The sequence below is a fragment of the Equus asinus genome, chromosome 3, assembly GCF_041296235.1.
Source record: "Equus asinus isolate D_3611 breed Donkey chromosome 3, EquAss-T2T_v2, whole genome shotgun sequence".
In the NCBI taxonomy this organism is placed as follows: Eukaryota; Metazoa; Chordata; class Mammalia; order Perissodactyla; family Equidae; genus Equus; species Equus asinus.
This window is the reverse complement of record NC_091792.1, coordinates 15,662,060-15,683,152: the sequence shown is the minus strand read 5'-3', so window position 1 is coordinate 15,683,152 and position 21,093 is coordinate 15,662,060. Positions and strand designations below refer to the sequence as shown.

The window sequence follows — 21,093 nt, the reverse complement described above, 5'->3', positions numbered from 1 at the left end:
CTTAACGTATATCTGTATGTATAATACATACATACATATATATATATATATATTCCTGAGCTTTGTTCCCTGGGAGAACCTAAGAACAGCAATATCTCAACAGCAATAAACACCACCTAGCCCGCAGACCTGGGCTTCTAAATTCTAAGAAGTTGGCTTCTAAATTCTCCACCAAAAGGTATCAGGGTCTCTTGGAAAAATGGCTGATTCCAAGGCTGGGGTGAGGGAGGCAAAGTACAAAATGAGTCTGAAAATCTTACTGTACCAGATAGTAAGAAGGTGCTCAGAGTGTTAGAGACATATCAAAAGGATACAAGAGCCAGCTTGAAAGAGCACCTACCAGCTAAACTAGCACAACTGAGGCATCAATAAAAATAACAGTAATTTTCATTTATAGATTAGTTATGGATTATTTGCATCGACAACAGAGATCTAAAAATCTCAACAAATCCCAAGTAAGATAAAACAGAGAAAACCACACCAAGGCACTTGGTGATCAAGTTGCTAGAAATCAGTAAGATAAAATCCTAAGAGAAGTCAGAGAACATAACGACACATGACATGTGGGTAAACAGCAGAATCATTACTGGCTTCTCATCCAAAACAGCGCAAGCCACAGGACAAGAGAACAAAAGCGCTGTGAGAAAACAACTGTCAAGACAGAAAAGCATATCCTTAAACACCAAAAGCAAAGACAAGACATTATCAGATAACAAAAGGTGAGGGAATTTCTCACCAGCAGATCTCCACTATAAGAAATGTTAAAGGAAATTCTAAAGCCTGGAGGGAATTTATATCAAATAGAAACTCAGATCTACACAAAGAAACAAAGAGTGTTGGAAATGGTGAGTACGTGGCTAAACATAGAAGACTTTCCTTTTTTCATTAATTTCTTAAAGATAACTGACCATCTAAAGCAAAAGTAATACTAATATATTGTGGGGCCGGCCAGTGGCTCAGCAGTTGAGAGAGCACGTTCCAACTTCGGCGGCCTGGGGTCTGCCGGTTTGGATCCCAGGTGCGGACATGGCACCGCCTGGCACACCATGCTGTGGTAGGCATCCCATATATAAAGCAAGGAAGATGGGCACGGATGTTAGCTTAGGGCCAGTCTTCCTCAGCAAAAAGAGGAGGAGTGGCAGCAGAAGTTAGCTCAGGGCTAATGTTCCTCAAAGAAAAAAAAAAATTGTAAGGTTTATAGCATATGTACAGATAAAATACAGAACAAATATAGCACAAAGGAAAGTGAATTGCTGTAAGAATCTTACATTATACATAAAGTATTATAGTATTATTTCAAGGCAGACTGTAAATTAAGTATGTATACTATAAACCCTAGAGTATTTTTTAAAAGGTAAAAAAAAGAGTTTTAGCTATTATGAAAATATGGAAGAGAAAAAAGGATACCAAAAATATACTCAACTAATCCAAAAGAGGGCAGGAGAGGACGAAAAAAAAAAAAGGACATGGGATAAATGCACAAAAATTATGGGCATAAAAAGTCTCTCAGGGGCCAGCCCCGTGGCCGAGTGGTTAAGTTGGTGCACTCCACTTCGGCGGACCGGAGTTTCACTGGTTTGGCTCCTGGGCATGGACACAGCACCGCTTGTCAGGCCATGCTGAGGCGGCATCCCACATATCACAACTAGAAGGACTGAAATATACAATTATGTACGGGGGGGGGGATTTGGGGAGGAAAAGCAGAAAAAAAAAGAAGATTGGCAACAGTTGTTAGCTCAGGTGCAAATCTTTAAAAAAAAAAAAGTCTTTCAAGTTACAAACATGCCTGAAGAAAGAGAAATAATCTTTAATATTGTTTTTGTATACTACCTCTATAATGGGTGCTGCAAAAATACTGAAATATGATAATACGCTAACAAATGAGTAAATTAGAACATATGGGGACCATGATAGAATAGTCAAGGATAAAAACAAGCAAAGGATAGGAAGAGTATCTCAAAGTCCAAGCTGACAAAACCCAGCTGCTCCAAGGATACGGTCATTCATCATGTTCAATTAAGATGAGTTATGTGACAGCATCAACATAGAAATCCTTAAGTAATGAGAGAGACAGTTTTATCTCTCTGCCTGATTTTTGGATCAATCCAAGATGATGCATTCGTAAATTTTATTTAACAAGGTTAATTACAGTTTTTCTGAAAGTAAAAGAAAGAAATCTCTTATTTCTTATTTCTGTTTTCATCTCTTTTCTTTAAAAATAATCTTTTCAAAATTATTTGAGAGTAATAGAATATATATACTCTAAAAAATTAATATCTGAGACGAATTACAGGCAGACTCATGAAAAGCATAATCATGACGTATAAAATATTATATAACATTTAAGGCACTTCTACATCTCTGACTAACACCTACCAACAACCAGGGAATACAGAAACCATCTGTAAGCAAACAAAGTTAAGAAAACTGGCTTGGGACAGTGCTTTTGATGACTAAATATTATTTAAAATTAGTATATCAATTGTTTGTACACTGGTACTTAAACTGTCTCCGAGCAATCATGTTTACAGAATAAAACATTTTTTAAGCTTATTTTTCCAAAGATACTACAGAAAGACTTTATGTTTCTAACCTCTTCATCAATGAATTAACTTAATTTCTTAAATAATACAACCCCAAATAGATTTAGCTTAAATAAAGACAAACAATGAAACATTAGTTATGCTGAAGCAAAATGATCTCACTTCTTAAAGGATTTTGAAGAAATAGCAACAATAAATCAATTTTTCATGCTTGTTTTGAGACACAGGTCAGGCTATGTAACAGGAACACAAAATTTACACTCATAGCCCTCAGTGAGATACATAAATTTTAAGGCATTTTACCAAGGTTTGGGGGATCAAGGAAGATAAAATGTGAAGAGTCAGAGAGTAAATATATTAGGCTCTGCGGACCACATGCAGCCTATGTCACATATTATTATTCTTTTCTTCTTTAACTTCCCTTTAAAAAATATAAACTTCATTCCTAACTAGAGGGCTAGATTAAAACAAATTGCAGGCTAGATTACTGTCCCCTGATCTAGATGAATCTCATGCAATTTTGAAATAGTTCATTTCTGCCAATGAGATCAAAAGTCATCAAAACTATCAATGACATGACTGCTGAGTGAAAAATCTGGACTTCAAAATATTAAGAAAATTGATCAAAACATTAAGAAAAAAAATCAGTGACACTTAAAAAAGCAATTTCAAAATATGCAGTAACGTTTAAGGTTCACGCCCAAAGACAAGAACTTCTACTTCTAGGTATATATACCCTAGAGAAACTTTGTACATACATAAAAAAGGAGATATGTACAAGAATATTACTGAAGCACTGTTTACAACAACAACAAAAAATAAACCTGGAAAAATCTAAAAATTCACTAATATAAAAAATGTAGGCACATTATAGTGTCCTCATAAAATAAGGCACTATACTACCAAAGTGTGAATGAAGGGATGGACTAAGGAGAGAGTTTGGAAGCAAGGAGACCAGCAAGAATGCTGTTATACAGCCAAAATGCACTGCCTTATACATTTATAACCAAGAATAGGAGAGTTTTTAATGTTTTGCCAAATTTTTAAAGGTCACAGAGCATTTGTAATTTTCCCTATTGATCATTATTTCACATGGTTTCATTCTGTATGATCATTTTTACAGTCCTGTACTACAGTGAAAAACAAAATCTGTCTGTTCATAATATATAATGTAAAGTCAAATAAACAAAGGAGGTGCTATTCATTTACATATGGTAACTTACACTTTCATTCAAAGGGGACTGTGGACAAAGAGTTAAGAAAGTGAACAACAAAACAAGCATCAGAGCCCACTCAATGAAACAAGCTTTAAATAATTAGGAGATGGGGTTTTGCTGGGAAGCGGGCTGGAGGAGGTAGATGACAGAGGGGTAAGAAACTTTTATGCAGAATTTTACTCAGTTTAAGGTGACTAATTAGCCAAGTGTGGCCTGATACTACTCAGAAGAGAAACTGCTGGTGTCACTGTTGTTTTTATTGTAATTATTATCATGCCAACTCTGTATTATTGTTACCATTCTTATAGCAACTCCCCATAAAAGTCAAGGGCAAGACATAAAATAGGAATCCAGTGAAGACATTTCTTTAAGTAGACAATATATTCAATCATATATACTGCTTTCTAATTACCTGGCTTAACTGAAGGAAAGCAGTTAGAGAATCTGGAGAAATCATTACTATTCCCCATAGACAGTGCTTCTAAACAAGAAGATGACTTGAACATCAATGTTGGAAAGTAGAAGATTATGATCATTTCATGGAAATACAATATCAATATCTTGCTACTGATAAGAGAAAGATTAATATGTTTTAAATATCTGAGTACAGGCAAATAGACTTGATATTTTGTTGAAATGTGAAAATATGCCACATAGCCTCAACCAGTGAAGGGTCACTCCACTACACATAGAGGTGAGCTACAGAAAACCTGTGGATGAGAAACAATGCCTTTTCTCCAAATATAAAACAAAAGAAAAACAAAAAAGATCAAACACTTGAAAATCTAACCTAAGAATTTAGCACTGTGAAGAAAATCTGGGTTAGAATAATTCAAGTATTACTAACAAGTCAGGGCAGTAATGAAAAGAATTCTGTAGGCCCCTAGAGAACTTGTGATTTTGTACAGAGTTACATACTGATGAATCTTACCTAGATGACTGGCCTGCAAAATGCAACCCAGTAGCTGAACTGATATGTTACTAGGTCTAGAGCTCTATAAGAAGTCAAGGCAATACCATCACCAAGGAAGGGAATTTGAGTTGCAAGTTCAAACTGTCAAAAATCACTGTATTCTGGTACAAAGAGTTGCAAAAGATTAAATTCAGTTTTAAAAATATATGCTACATTTTATTCTAACACTAAGAGAAAACTTAAGGGATCATAAGCTGTGTGCTATACTTTTTTGTTCCATTTAAGGTCAAATATATAACCAATTCTTAAAAATAGAAGAAAGCAGCAACTATTATCAGCTAATTTATGAAATCCTGCTAAATGCCTGATATGTATTGTCCCCTTTACTGCTTAAGACAATCTTCTGCAGTGGATACTCTCATTATTGTAACTTTACAGAAAAAAATATGAAATGAAAAAGGGTTAAGCCATTTGCACGAAGTCACATAGCTTCATAAATGGCAGATCTGGGATTCAAGACTCTTAATCTTTATACCTGACAACTAGAGGAAATGTCCCAAATGTTTAACCATCATCAGGTACAAAGGATAAGCAACAGATTAGAATATAAGCATTAGGTGAGATACTCATAGAATAGTAACAGTGGAAAGGCTTTAGGAGTCATTTAGTCTAAACTATCTCACTTAACACCTGGAAAACAAAGTGCAAAGAAGTTGAGTGAAATGCCAAAAGTCCCAGAAAAATTAAATGGCAGAAATGATAAGAATGCAGGATTTGGGTTCCAAGACCACTATTCTTTCTAAAAATTATGATGTCCTCTGTTTTCTCCTTAAAAATCCTTAAAAAAAAAAAAAAGGAAATATCTCCTTCAGATTATACATGCTACCAGCAATTCAAATTCAAAGATATTTGTGGGAACAGATCATGCAGCAGGAGCAAAGTCTAATTCCTAATAAATAGCTGACAGCATGGGTTAATTTGAAAATAAGAATTTTATTGATACCCATTACAAACAAGAGATTATTTATATCTAAGTATAAGGATTAAGTACATAGTATAGAATATGATTCCCACATTTGCTCCTAAGTTTTTTAACATTTTAAAAAAGTAATACATAAATCCTTAGAACAGATAAGGTTGATGAGACTAAGTAATGTTATTTCTTTTCCAGTTTTACTTACTAAATAACTATGGTATATTAGTCCTGCCACATTTCACCTGGCTGGATAACATGTTCTTCACTGATAAGGTTGATCAAGAAAAACTACCAAAATAAGTTAAGTCCCATAAATTGGCTTATTTTGGGGTAGTGCTATTTTTAATGTTTCCATGGCCAAGATTTCAAGTGTTCAAGTTTACAAAACAACAAAAATAACATAAATACATGTAAAAATATTTGTCCAGCTGTTCTATTAACCTATTGAGAACTAAACCTGACTTATCTTTTACTGTGTTTCATTATTTCACACCATAGTCACAAATTCAAGTATGATATTTACATCTCATGCTCTTGCAATTTTACCCCTTTAATCACTACTAGTTTTTTTCCAGTCTTCCCAAGGGCTTTTTAAATGTGTCCAACACCTGCTTGTTGCTTTTGGCTATTAGAATTCATATCAAGTTTTTATAAGTTCTAAAATGTCTAGGGAAGGCAAGTTAACCTAAGTGTTAACTATGGTTAAATGCTATGGAATATGCTCATAAAAAACCAAACTCACATGAGATGGAATTACATATATGTAATGTGAGTAAAGGATCTTGAAAATTAATAAAAAGTACAGAATCAGCACATACAGAAGGCCATTTTGGGAAAGCACTTCAAAGAGTTGAAAACAGCCATTCTGCACTAGGCAAGAAATACCTCAGGCAAGCAAAAACCCTAAAAAGTGAGAGAGGCTCACAGGGAAGGGAATAGAATTCAAGCAGTTCCCTTCAACGAATTAATACAAACCTTTCCCCCAATTCATTCATTCGGGAAGAAAAAAATGACACATTTCTTCAGAACTTATACTGTGGGTACCATGCTGACTACAATTAAGCTAGCTGTGTAGTAGTCATGTACACATGTCCACGAAAACCCCTTCTATGATCACTGACCACTCTTGTCACTCTCAATCTCCTTTACTGACTACTGTGCAGAATCATGGGGAAGACTGTTGATTCTTTAGCTGCAAACCCATATTTACAATGGCTTTTTGGACAAATCTGCCATATTATCCTAAAGGCATTTCAAACTCCACATGTCTAAATCCCAATTTGGTAGCTGCTCTCCAACTCCAACCTGCTGCTCCTCCTCACATGCTAACTCTTCCCAGAGTTAGGGTATTTCCATCTGCCAGTCATTCAAAGTAAAAATTTTAATCACCTTTGACTTCTCCCTTTCTTTCTCATTTCTCACATACAATTAACCATCAAGATTCTAAATGTTACTCATTTCATTATATCACTTGTTTAGCCAAAGATTTCTCTCACTAAACTATGAGTTGATAGACAGCAAGGAGCCCACCTAATGCATCTTTGTTTGCCATGTACAGTGCCAGACACATAGATGATGCTTAATATATATTTCTGAGTTATTGTTGCAATTTTAAAACATTTACAAATATTTTTTAAAGTGTTAAGAGACATGAAATTGTATTATTTATTTAAACTCTAAATTTCCTTCAGAAAAGATTTCAAAGAAGGAAAAAATAACTAATCTCTCTCAGCTGGAATCCATGAATAAAAAATTAAACCAATCCAATAATAAAATTTTCTTTCTCTCTATTATTAAATAAACTTCTCAGAAGTCTAAAAGCATTCTTCTCTTTCTAAATCTCTCTAGGACTTCTTAGATTCCAAATCCTAAAAGTTTTGTTATTATAGTTCATACTATTGTCATTTTTTGCTTTTAGCCAAATACTATAAAATATTTTCATGTCAAAACATCTTTTTTACATAGTAGCTTTATCGACTAATACAAGCCCAGCTCAAAAAAAATTAACATACACAGTTTTAACTTAGGATGTCTCAACTGTAACACGTCAGCTTACATACAGTGTACAAATAATGCCAAATTTAAGTAAATCCAATCTAACATCTACAAAACTTTGTGATACTGACAACACATTAACTATTCTATTTGTCCTAAGAATAATAAATTACTATTAGTTATTCCTTAATGGCCATTCAAATGGTGATAAAACTAAGCATATGGCTTATTTATTTAATATCGATGCTAATAACTGCCAATTTAAGTGTATAAGTCACGTAAGACAGCACTATTAGGAGACATTGAGGGCATTTTTAAAGTAAAAACAAACAAAAAAAAACCTAAAGGAAATTAAATAGAAACCCAAAGGTTTCAGATTCTTGATAAGTTCAAACGGCAATAAACCTATAGAATGAGAATAAAGAGTTAGGGTCCACAAAAGGCATGAAACTGGACACAGTTCCTGGTGAGACTCTAAATTAGAAGCTCACCGTGGGCGAAAGAAAAAATAACCAAAACACTACAAGAAAGTATTCTTTATAATGCTGGGGTCTGGGTCTGGGGCCAGAACCAACATATATTTATAGGCTTCAACTGAGAACTGTAGTGAAACAGGCAAGCTCAGGGGAGTCTCAAATCCAGGTTCCCCAGCCAACTTCCTCTCAAGGCTTTTCTCAGGAATTTTGCACTACCACCATAACCAGGGGGATGACAGATAAGAAAGAAGGTCTCCTCCAAAGCCTTCACCCAACGAACTGACAATCTTCTGCATGATTCTTCTCCCCCTCATTCCACTCATCCTGTACAGTGCAGGACAGAATTCTGAGCCAGCCTTTTTAACTTCAGTTACATTCATTCAATGTCTATAATATGCCTAGATCTGTGATACTGACCTTAAAACTCTTTTATTTCATTAATAGACTTTTGGTGGGGACAGGGAAAAGTTTAAGATTGACAGAAGAACTGAGCAGATACTATGAAGAGTTCCCATATCCCCCTATTATTAATATCATATATTAGTATGGTACATTTCTTACAATTAATGAATCAATATAGACACATTATTATTAACTAGAGTCCACAGTTTATTCAGATTTCCTTAGTTTTTATCTAATGTCCTTTTTCTGTTCCAGGATCTCAAGTGGCAAACCACATTATTATTTAGCTGTCATGTTTCCTTCGCTCCTCTTGGCTGTGACAATTTCTCAGACTTTCCTCGTTTTAGAAGATCTTGACAGTTTCTGGAGTACTGGTAAGGTACTTTATAGAATGTCCTTCCATTTGAGTTTGCCAAGTGTTTGGGAGGAAGATCACAGAAATAGTACCATTCTCATCACATCAAGCAAGAGTACATATATCAACATGACTAATCACTGAAGATGTTAACCTTGATCACCTGGGCTGAGGTGGTGTTTGTCCGGCTTCTCCACTGTAAAGTAGCTCCTCCATTCCCCTCTTTGGAAGGAAGTCATAACTATATGCAGCCCACACTTAAGGAGTTAGGTAGTTATGCCCTCCAAAACTTTTTCACTTACCTTTTTAATACAGTCCTCTCAAAAAGCCCATACACATGAAAAATCTGAGACTTAGACAACTCAAGTTTACAGAGCTAAAAAGTGCTAGGGTAGGAAACAAACCAAAGCACTCTGAATCCTAGCTTAGTGTTCTTTTCACTGTAACACGCTCAATCTCAAAGAAACAAATTATATAGTAATTGGTAAATTTCAAGCTCTACATTATTCAACCACTAGTCTTTTTCCATGTACTTCTATTTTATTCATCAGTTTCCTGTTTCTTTGGCAGTGATTACTCTTTCTTATTAACTCACCCCAGTTGCACTCCAAAGCCATGCTATTTTTCTCAGATATCTTTGTTCTAGAGAAACTAAATTCTGTCTTAAACTGGGTCCCAGAAACATCTTTCCACGTCTCTAAACCTGCCCTATAGAAACTGCCTGAACTACCTTCTCCAGTAACCTGGTGTAATTAATGAAAAAAGCACATGACTAGATTTATTTAAAAAAAAAGAAAGAAAGAAAGAAAAAGAAAATGAAGATCATGTAATACTCTGGAGTCAGAAAATCCTGAGATCAAATTTCGGTTCCATTGCCACCACTGTGACCTTGGAAAAGTCATTTAACATTCTTAAGCATCATTACTTAAAGCATTTGGTATATAAAAAAGCTACCTGTGCAGTTTTCCATGCAGTATCTGCAAAATGGAAGCTCTACAATTTATAGACTTGCCTACATAATTGAAAAACAAAAGCTTAAAGATGAACTTGGAACTTAGCAAGTACAGATTAACTTGTACCTTTGATAACAGAATAGTAGGGGATCTAGTTAAATGAAGAATAGTAATTTAAATTGTGCACAGCTTTGATTAAACTACAGATTTTCCTGAAAATGGGATGTATTTTATACAATTCCTCTCTGAGACAAGTATCAGATGAAAATATCCCAAAAAAGTCAAGGATATACTAAGTTCATTACATTCTTGTATTTACCAATACACCTAATGAAGGACTTGCTGAAACTCCCTGTCAGAGGCCTACCCACCCTTCTTCCAAAATCACTAACAGTTCTTCATAAAGTAAAGCAGCCCAGCTATACAAGAGTAATTAATCTATGGTAGCACTTCAGACAAAAGCAGAGAGGAAATTTCAACTGGAAAATATTTTGACGTAATTGACCCAGATGACAAACTAAACTTAAGCATATGTCAGGTGCTACAGTCTGCACAAAAACACATACAGATGCCAAAGGATATTAAGAGCCCATACAAGTCAAGGTGAAGTCTTAACTCTGAGTAGAGTATATCTCTTTAATCACTGCTTAGAAAAGACGCACAAGGGAAACTAAAGGGTTCTTTCATAAACTCAGAGAAAGAAATGTTTAAAGTCCTTAAATTCCTTATCTTGGGAATTAAAGGTAATTATCACTGCACAAAGTGTTAGGGAGTTTCTCTTTCCAATACATCTTGTGTTTCGCAACTGGCTAGCAAATTCCAGTGTCTATCAACTTTTTTCTGATGACTTTCAAAATGTGTAAGATTCGTTATTTCAAAAAGCTCAAATTTAATTATAACACTTAAATCCCTTAGAAAACAAACATATGTTAGAACCAAAAGGCAACTTTATCTTCATAGAAAAATAACACTAGAAAGAATACAATATGAATTCTCAACTTGTTTGACTTCATTTCCTCATATTTAATCTGCATGATAGAGTTACTGTAAGTCTTCTCCTAAGCATTAGTCAGACCAAGATGGAAAGACCCATGAAAATATAGAGAAAAGGCAACTATTTTCTCATGTTCCTAACTTTTTCTTTTGATAATTTTTAAACATATAGAAAAGTTGAAAGAATAGTAAAATGAACTCCCATTGTCCATTAAATAGAGCCTCCACCCAGATTCAAAAATTGAATAATCCTGTCAAATTTAATTCCATATTGAATAAAAATCCACCTTAAATAAAAATTACTAAGTAGAATACATAACAATCTCTAATGAAGTAAGAACCCAATTTATTAAGAAAGTTTCTTAACATCATTTATCTTTTTTGTATGTGACCTAAAAGAATTAAAAACTTAATGAAAGCTTTCCTATTCAAAAATGGTAATAAACATATTTCTAAGTAATCCTAGAACAGTTAATAAAGCAGTCCTGGTAGTATCTGGAAGAGTTATCCTGGATCACAAATGAGTGAGATGCTAGTTTGTAAGAAAATATACGTGCTCTTTCTTGAAATACAAGTGTAAATAACTGTAAGCTAAGTCCTCATCAAATAAGTTTCAGATATCCAGCAGACAGGAAAAATTCAAAGACTATAAATACATAATCGTGGAATATACAAAATGGCATACGAAAATGGGAAGGAAATGCCAGTAAAATGGCCATGTCCATTACCAAGAGATAAGAGGACAGGGATTAACAAGAAATCAAAAAGTCTCTGGAAATTTCAAAATCACTCATTTCTCCAACACATAAAACTGCAAGCTTTAAAACTGTGGTTATGATTCAGCGTAACTGTTGATAGTGAAAATGGTCCCCTCCCCATATCTTCACTATCCAATATCTTCTACAAGATAATCAATAATATGCAAACACTAGTGACTGTGAAGAGACTGATTCTTAAAAGTAGCCTAAATACATCTAAATATCATTCCACAAAAATTTTAAATAAAGCAAAAAACTGACACTGTACTCTGAAATAGGTTTTATGCTTTGAAACTGCCAATGATTTCAATGTTCTAAGATAGAAAAGGTATTTTGTTATGGAAAAAATTCTCTGGTATATCAAAACAGATTATCAATGTGCCTTTTCTGAAATGAATTTGATATTTAACATATTTAGGTAGATATTTTTGTGATAAAGTCCATGGAAATGGATTTACAGTTTTATATATGTATGTTTAATAATTGGATATATAATCATATTACATAAAAATTAATATCTGGTCCTAAAGTAAATGTAAAACTACACATCAAGTAAGATTATCTATGCCAAGTAAGAGGGCAGGGCAGTGAACAAATAAAACATGTGTGTGTTGGGCTGGCCCCGTGGCTGAGTGGTTAAGTTCGTGCGCTCCGCTGCAGGCGGCCCAGTGTTTCGTTGGTTCGAATCCTGGGTGTGGACATGGCACTGCTCATCAAACCACGCTGAGGCAGCATCCCACATGCCACAACTAGAAGGACCCACCACGAAGAATATACAACTATGTACCGGGGGGCTTTGGGGATAAAAAGGAAAAAATAAAATCTTTAAAAAAAAAAAAAATGTGTGTGTGTGTGTGTGTGTGTGTGTGTGTATGTGTTGTAGAATATAAACAATGTACACATACTCTCTGACTGGAAAAGTGTTTTTAAGGAATTTAGTTTTACTATATAAAGTATCTGATTTCTTTGAAAATTCTACGCATATAAATATTAAATTCACAATCATATTTACAATTAAGTCTTCGTTAAGCAAAAGTGATTAGCACAATTAAAAAATGTAGAAACCAAAGAAGCCTGGTTTCTATTACACACAGGTACAAGAAATACTGAGAATAAAGAAACTAAATAAAGCAGTCTTCTATCGTCCACCATGATTTGCTGATTACACACATTTATCTCTCATCTCCTATATTATATTGCCATCAACCTCCAATAAAAATCAACTGCTTCTTAAGATGCCTTTTCCTGTTCTCCTAAGGGTAAGAATCCGAGTATGGTGGTAACAGGGCTGGACGATATTAGCAATTAAAAAATTTAACAGCGTACCTTTATAGCTAGGAAATTCAGTCCACTCTCGTTGGCCAAAGCCTTTGCAATCATTGTTTTAGAGCATCCAGGTGGCCCATACAGAAGAACTCCTTTAGGTGGCTGAATACCCATTCGGATGAAAGACTCTGGATGTTTCAAGGGCCATTCCACAGCCTGTTTCAATTTCAGTTTGATATTTTCCACTCCTCCAATATCTGACCAGGATACCTGCAAAAGAGAACATTTTCTAAATATAAGTTTTGCCAAGGCAAACACAGAAATTAAAAAGAAAAATCAACAAAGAAGTACAAGAAGGGGAACAGGACCATCTAAGATTCAAGAAGATCCTAAAAAAACACTCCAACAATATCAAAAGTAAATAAGGAGTACATAAAATGTGAGCTGCATTTTACAGAATATTAAAGGAAAACAAAATGTTTCTGCTTGCAAGTTTTGTATAAATAACTGTTTAAATGATTGGCTATACTGTTAAGTCTATCTTCTATTCTAGATGGCTTTAAAAATTAGCTTTCAACTGTCTGAAAATGGTTTGAAGCAATGATCCAAGATCTCATCTATATATCTACTCTCATATTTCTTTTTTAGCAAAATTACTTCAAAGTATATTTCTGTAGGTCCTTATGGAACATATAATCTTTTTAGTCTTTGGTATATTAATAAAGTATCCTCAAAAGTTTGTTACTTTTTCTCAACTAAGAAATATCCCCAAAACAAGATAACTCTTTACATCTTAATAAATATGCATTAAGAACTACATACCAGATAATGTACACAGGAAATAGAGGAATGAGACATAAATCCCGACTTCAATGAACTTAACTACCAATAACATGCATATAAATAACTATAGTATGATGGAAAGGATACTAATCACAATAACAGAGAAACAAAAAAAGCCTTTGGGAGTTTCCAGGAAGAAAAGATTATTTCCAGCTGGAAGGCAAATCTGAAAGCCAACTCTTGAAGCATGGATGAGATCTGGAAATGTGAAAATAGGGAAATGGTCAGAGGCCAAAAAATTACAAAAGGCTCATAAGGAAGTATGAAGAGGATGAGTGAAAAAAGATTTAAGGGAGGGAAATTTTAAAAAAAAGTAGGCTGAAACCACATAGTGGAGGACCTTAAAGACTAAATGAGGGAGTTCAAGAACCTCTTTGCTTATAAATGAGATGTCTTTGAAGGTTTTTAATCTAGAAAGCAACATGGTCTGATCTGTGCTTCAGGGAGACTTCTTTGACAAGATTCATTAGAGAAGACAGAGTGCAGGGAGACCAATTAAAGACCTATCACAAACATCCTTAAAAAAACAAAAACAAGCTTAAACTAAGATAACCACATGCAGATGACAAAGACACAACAGAAAGATACTGCAGGTCCATAACTGAGGGTTTTGAGGGTAGAGTAAGAAAAACAGAGAATTTAAAACTAAAGATTTCAAGACGGATTTTGATATAATATGGACCACAGAAAAACGATCTTTGGAGGGAAAATAAATAAGACAGATTTTGTGGGATATACAGAGTTGGAACACCGGATAAGATATTCAAATGATGAAAAGTGAGCAGTTGGAATGTAAGCATCACAAATGGAACTGTGGAAAGAGGACAGGACTGGAATTTTAGATTTCAGAGATATCTACATACAAACAATAGAAACCATGAGACTTATTAAAATTGCCAACCATGAGAAGAGAGATGTGGGTGAAGGCAGATCCTTGGGCACCAGCTACATTTAAGAGGCAAGAGAAAAGAAAGAGAAGACACGTCAAAAAACAATCAATCTACAAATCCAAAAAAGATGGGTTTTATTTGCTTGTTAACAAGAAAAAATTACTTTTTCCATATTAACTTGCATAGTTTTTCGGAGGGATTTTGTTGCTGTTTTTGTTTTTTGTGCACAGAACCAGGAGAATGCTCTATTATGAACTATAATCCTGAGATGGGATTTAATTAAGTTTCCCTGCAACATCAGCAGCCTTGGGTTTTATTTTGCCTTTTGTTTTTCTTTCTTTCCTAACTGATTTCTGATTTCATCAATTAATAAAATTAAAATTAAACTTGAGATAAGTGCACATGAGCTAACGGCCCTAAAAACATCCAGCTCGGGCTGGCCCAGTGGCGCAGTGGTTAAGTGTGCACGTTCCGCTTCTTGGCGGCCCAGGGTTCACCAGTTCGGACCCCAGGTGCAGACACGGCACCACTTGGCAAGCCATGCTGTGGTAGGCGTCCCACATATAAAGTAGAGGAAGATGGACATGGACGTTAGCTCAGGGCTGATCTTCCTCAAAAAAAAAAGTCCAGCTATCATCAGCAGGATCAAAGAGACTGTTTACCACAGAGGGTGAATGTCACTGGTACAACCAGGCCCCTGTAGGCAGAAGTGCAGCAGAGTTGTCACATCTTGATTGGTAGTTCCTGTTCATGGTCTCTGGTGTCTCTGATCTTTTTATTTTTTAACGTAATTTTGAAATTTTTGAAACATATACAAAAGCTGAAAAATCAGTAAAAGTGTAGACATACTCTTAGCCAAAATTCACCGATTTTTAGTATTTGCCACATTTGCTTTAGTATGTACTCTCACTTTCTCTCCACACACACATATATACCAACAGTGCACACAAAAACACACATACTTTATCAATTTTTAAATTTTCTGTTGAACCTTTTTAAAGTAGGCTTCAGATGTCATGACACTTATTCTAAATAACTTAGCATACCTCTCATAAAAATAAACAGTCTGGGAAGAGAGTTTTAAGAAGGTAGTCAACAACTATCAAAAACTAAATAGGGAGGAGCCAGCCCAGTGGCATAGTGGTTAAGTTTGCCTGCTCACTTTAGTGGCCCAGGGTTCACAGATTCAGATCCTAAGCACAGACCAACACGCTGCTTGTCAAGCCATGCTGGGGAGGCATCCCACATACAAAATAGACAGAGACTGACACAGGTGTTAGCTCAGGGACAATCTTACTCAAGCAAAAGGAGGAAGACTGGCAACAGATGTTAGCTCAGTGTCAATCTTCCTTACCAAAAAGACCCCAAGAACACAAAACCTAAATAGAGAGATCAGAAAGTATGCAGAATCAAGAAAAAATGGTCAGTAGATTTGGCAACAAGGTGACTGAATATAGTGGTTTAATTAGATCAGTAGTTTTTGTTTTTCTGCCTTTTAGCAGTGGAATATACATATACACACAACACACACATCACACACATATACACCCATATAGAGACAATATGTATATATTATATATACAATGGATAGAAGCTGTATTTATAATAACTATCATAAATGTAAAAGTCAGAGAAGCAACTCCTTAAACTCAAAGGAACTAAACTGATACTGTATTACTGTTATGACGCTGCAAGAGATCCATTTGGTCGTCACTATGCAGTTATTATACCTATACAAGGAGAACAGCACACTCTGTAAACATGTTCCACAAGGAGCAGATGTTCCCAAGCCTTGGGGCATGTCTGAATTACATATTGAATACTGTAGCAGTAGAGCAGAATACTTAGTTAAGATATTTTAGATAAGCATACATATACAGATAAAATTTTTTTAAAGGTTAGTACAGAACTAATCCTTCCTAGTCAATCACATTTTTAAAAAATTCAATTATACGCCAATAAATAGCGAGGGAGGACAGTTTTCTCAGGTGTGTATGAAACTAAGTAAACCTAGCAATACAACCTGATAATCTTCAACATGATAAAATTTGGTATTTAATAAATTTGAGTGTGCTTGGTTTTTAATCAGTCTTTAAAAAAGTCTTTAATAAGAGTTATTTAAAAGAACTTTATATTAGATAGTAAATCCCTAAAGCACCTCCCAGAAACACACACAGAAATCACCAAAATAAAGATAAAGAAATCCATATCGTAAAAGAGATCATTAGTTAGGGATCAGGGAGTAGTAGCAAACAGCATCAGCCGGACCAGGAGTCGGAGAGAGCTTGTTCCTCAAAAGAAATTAAGATGCTCTTACCAAAAAACTGAATGCTTACTGGACATGAAACAGGCCCAAAACCGATGCCACTGTGCGCACCTAGTAGTCTATGCTGAGGAGTCTGTCCATTGCCTTGAAGGTTCTAAGAACAAGCAGAAAAGTGAAACAATCTCGTCCCTTACCCCGTCTCCCGGCCTTTGGGGCTCTTGCTTCATCAGTTGTCTTTCCTCTATTCCTGGCTTAAATGTATTCTTCACTGAATTCTTTCCTCAGCCCACAAAAATTCCGTTTCTCCCTACTCTTCAAAACAACCTTACTTTGCAGTTGTTTCTACCTAATATTATATCATAGCTCCTTCCTTCTCACCACTAAACTTCTTGAAAGATAGTTAATACCCCTCTACTCTTACTTCATTTATATTTTCCACTTTTACTAAGTAGTGGTAGGAAAGGAGAGTGAAAGATAGAAAGTTTAAGATTGGTGGGAAACAGGGATTTGAAAGACTTATGTCAGAAGGTGTCTAGCCTCTCAGGAAAATATGAGGCAAGGTCATCTGCAGAAACATCAATCAATCTAACAAATACCGACAAAATGCCTGCTTCATACTATGCTGGTTCCTGAGGACAAAACAGTTCCTGTCCATACTGAGCTTTTGACCTGATGGAGTATTTCCTTAAAAAGGAAATTACTATACAGCATGGTATATGCTAAAATAGTAGTCACAGAGTTTCAACAGATGGTCAGAAAAAGCTCTTCAGAAGTGATATTTGAGGTGGGATCTGATGAACATACAGGAATTAGCCAGCTGAAATTAACGGTCAATGACATGGAGAGGAGAGAGGAAAACAAGGCATGCTACATTAGGAGAACTAAAAGTAATTCAGTACGGCTAGAATTTAGAGAGCCAAGAGAGGAAGAGAAACAAAGGAGGTCAGCAACACAGGGAGCAATCAGACCTTGAAGACTCATAAGGCATCAACAAGAAGTTTAGGCTCAGGATATCCTGAGAGCAGTGGAGAGCAATTTAATCAAGGAAATGACATGACCATATTTCTGGAAGACCTATGGTTACAAAGTAGAGTGGGGATTAGAATTCGGGGAAGAGTAGGAAGGGACTTCTACAGTAATTCAGACAAAAGATGGTGATTATCTGCACCAAAGCAGTAGCAGTAGGGCTATAGAAAACAACAACAACAACAAAATAAAAACTGTGTCAAGCTATATCAAATAAAGCAAATCACTGAGTCTTGATAATTAATTAGATCTGGAGAGGGGGTGGTGAAAAAGAAAATGAAATCAAGGGTAACAGCAAGGATTCAGATTTGGGCAACTGTGTAATTGAAAGTTACATTTAAAAGAGAAAAAGGAACATGTGTGAAAATTAAGGAATCAGTTTCCAATTATTGTAATGCGGTTAGAATTTACCAGTGAAATAAATTCAATAAACTAAGGAACGTCTTCTATGGGCTGGACTTGTCTTAGGGACTGTAAGGGCACAAAGATGAGTGAGATAATGTTCTCAAAATTTTGTAACCTAGAAAGAGGAATAAGAAAAGTATCCTAAAAGGCACAGTCTTTGTTTAAAGACATAAAATATCCATCTTCACACAAATTAATACAACTACTGAAAAAAATATAAAATAGCTTTACAGTTCTCAAATATGTGAGATGGTGAGAGCAGAAATCTGGAAATTGTTGCGTGTATATAAGACTTACATCGATGTGTTAGAATGTGAAAATATTAATAGCAATTCCCACTTCATATGGTTACGAGGATAGCTGATATATAATAAGTACAGCCTATAAGAAATTATGAAGGACAATATAAGAATTACCTGTTTTCCCAACAACTAAAGGTAAGCATTGTTAATATTTTGGTGTAGTACCTTCTAACCTTCAAATGCATCTGTGTGTATTTTCATTGAGATCACAATGTATTCACAATTTTATACTTTGCATTTTTAAAATTTCATACATTTTCTGATCTTCTAGTTACTGTATGGCTTTGGGCAATTCACTTCATCTCTCTAAACTGCTTTCTCATCTGTCATATGGGGATAATGAAACGTAAGCTCTCAGATTATTGTGAGAATTAAACAGTAGAGCATATATTAAATTAACTGCACTTTGCTTGGCACATGGTAACTATTTAATAAATACTAGGTATTTTATTTAAATGTCTGAAAGATGATTACAATGAATAGTTGTATTCTGAAAGACTAGTGATAAAAGGTAAAGGACAATCAAGCCATTATATTTGCAGTTTCCTGAGCAATATTTAATTACCGTAATTTTTCTATTCTTTCTCTTTTTATCTGATCACTACATTTCTTAAACTAAGGGCAAATAAGTTTTGCATTTTAATTTAGCACTTGAATGCCAAATAAATGATGAGTCTTTCTATAGCTAAGATATCAGTTAAAAAATGAAATCCACTTAGGGCTTACTATTGCACAAGAGTCTTAAAGCACAGCAAGTCATGGGAAAACTCAGTGTGTAAGAAGAATAAACACTAGCATGAAATCATAAAACCCTAGAACTAGAACAGGAATTCAAAACCTAGCTGGTTCACTATCCTACCTTCAGTCAGTATTTCATCTTTCAATTTCTCTCATCTTTCAACAAATACTATTTTATGCTCTTTTAAAAAAAAATTCTGTAACTCTCTTTTTAATAAGTTACACTATATCATAACTGCCAGAAAAATATTCCTACAGTCCAACCTAAATCACTCTTGATAATATTTGGGTCCTTTCTTTCTTATTTTGTCCTAATGAAAACAGTGAACAGCTGCTCACATATGGCTTTATAACTTTTTGAATTAATAATAAAGTTAGAAGTGAAGGAACAGCCGTCAAACAAGCACAGACAGAGCAGTGAGATAAATTTCGCAAAGGAAATACCTCCCACAAACATCTTACAGTACTTTCTGGACAAGCAACCAACAATATACAAACCAAAAAAAACAAACAAAAACAAAAAAAACTTCAAACTGCACACCCATAAAAGACAAAAGACCTGATGATCAGGTTTAAAAAAAAGAAAAAAACTTTTAAGGACAAGTTCCAAGAGGACAAAATAAAAATTAATGAACTAGATTGCAGACATTGGGAGAATTACTACGAGATAAGGATCCAGTAGCTCCAGAGGGACTGACAGTGTCTTTATACATCCATGAATCAAGATCCTCTTGTTTGCTAGGTGCCAAGTTTTACACGGCCAGGGACAAAAATTCTTTTGAAAGTGTTATTTTTATAGAAAATATTGCAACAAAGAATACTTTTCATTTTGTTCTTTCATGCTAACAAGTCCAAACATAAGGTCAAGAAGTCAGGCAGTAACAAGTGGGTTGGCGCCTGTTCCAAATTCTCTGCTGAGCCATACACTAGCTTTTAACAATTCAAATGTTTAAAATACATTTATTTTGTTTTGAAGTTATAAACAACCTAAATTACTAAAGATACTACATAATGCAGAAGGAAGTAAGTTGAGAAAACCCAACCTCCAAGATTCAAAGGAAAATCAATATATTTCCAGATGCTTCTTTAATGGAGAGAAAGTAAAATGAGGAAGCAGTAAGTGTTCAAAATGTGTTCTTAGAGCTATGCGAAAATAAGTGAAAGCCATTAGCTTTACAGAGTGAAAAGACAAAAAATATTTTTCCCCACGCTTTAAAAACACATTCTAAGGAGGTTTTTTAAATCCCAAGGCAAAGTTCCTGTTTCACTGTGGTACCATAAACCATCTACAGCCTCTCTCTCCCATCTGTTAAAAATAAAAACTTCAGACAAAACAAAAAACAACTACATGAGGACTCTGAAAAGTAAAGAAAAGCAGGTGGATCGTGAGACAAGTGAAAAATATGGAGCAGTGCCCTGTACAGGGTTGGGGGGCTGAGTGTTCCACTCAGTGGTTTTCCTTCTCTTTCTCCACTCAGCTTTTCCTCTCTTCCTGTTTCACTTGCATTTTGTATAAGCAAGCTTACACTGAATATCCAATAATTTCACACATAAGAGCACAGGGAGCTAAAAAAGTAGATGAGAAAGAATATAAAAAACTGTACACCAAAATTTTGCCACTAATTGCAAATTGCCACTAATCTAGGTGACTTCGTTGTTCTTTAGTAAATCACATTAAGAACCTTACTGAAACGTATTATAAAGGCTACGAGAGACAGATGCTCCTAATACTCCTAATTATTAAGGGAAAATATTACAGTAAAGAAGAAAGGAACT

At 34.9% G+C, this 21,093-nt stretch overlaps 1 protein-coding gene across 3 annotated transcripts in view; it reads right to left on the bottom strand.

The window, feature by feature from the left end:
• Positions 1-21,093, bottom strand: part of AFG2A (AFG2 AAA ATPase homolog A) — a 307,360-nt gene that overhangs the window by 237,841 nt on the left and 48,426 nt on the right. For all 3 annotated transcript variants that reach the window (XM_014845518.3, XM_070504718.1, XM_070504719.1), the window contains exon 11: positions 12,908-13,117. In XM_014845518.3, the coding sequence (XP_014701004.2) occupies positions 12,908-13,117 (210 nt within the window). The remainder of the gene's footprint in view (positions 1-12,907; positions 13,118-21,093) is intronic.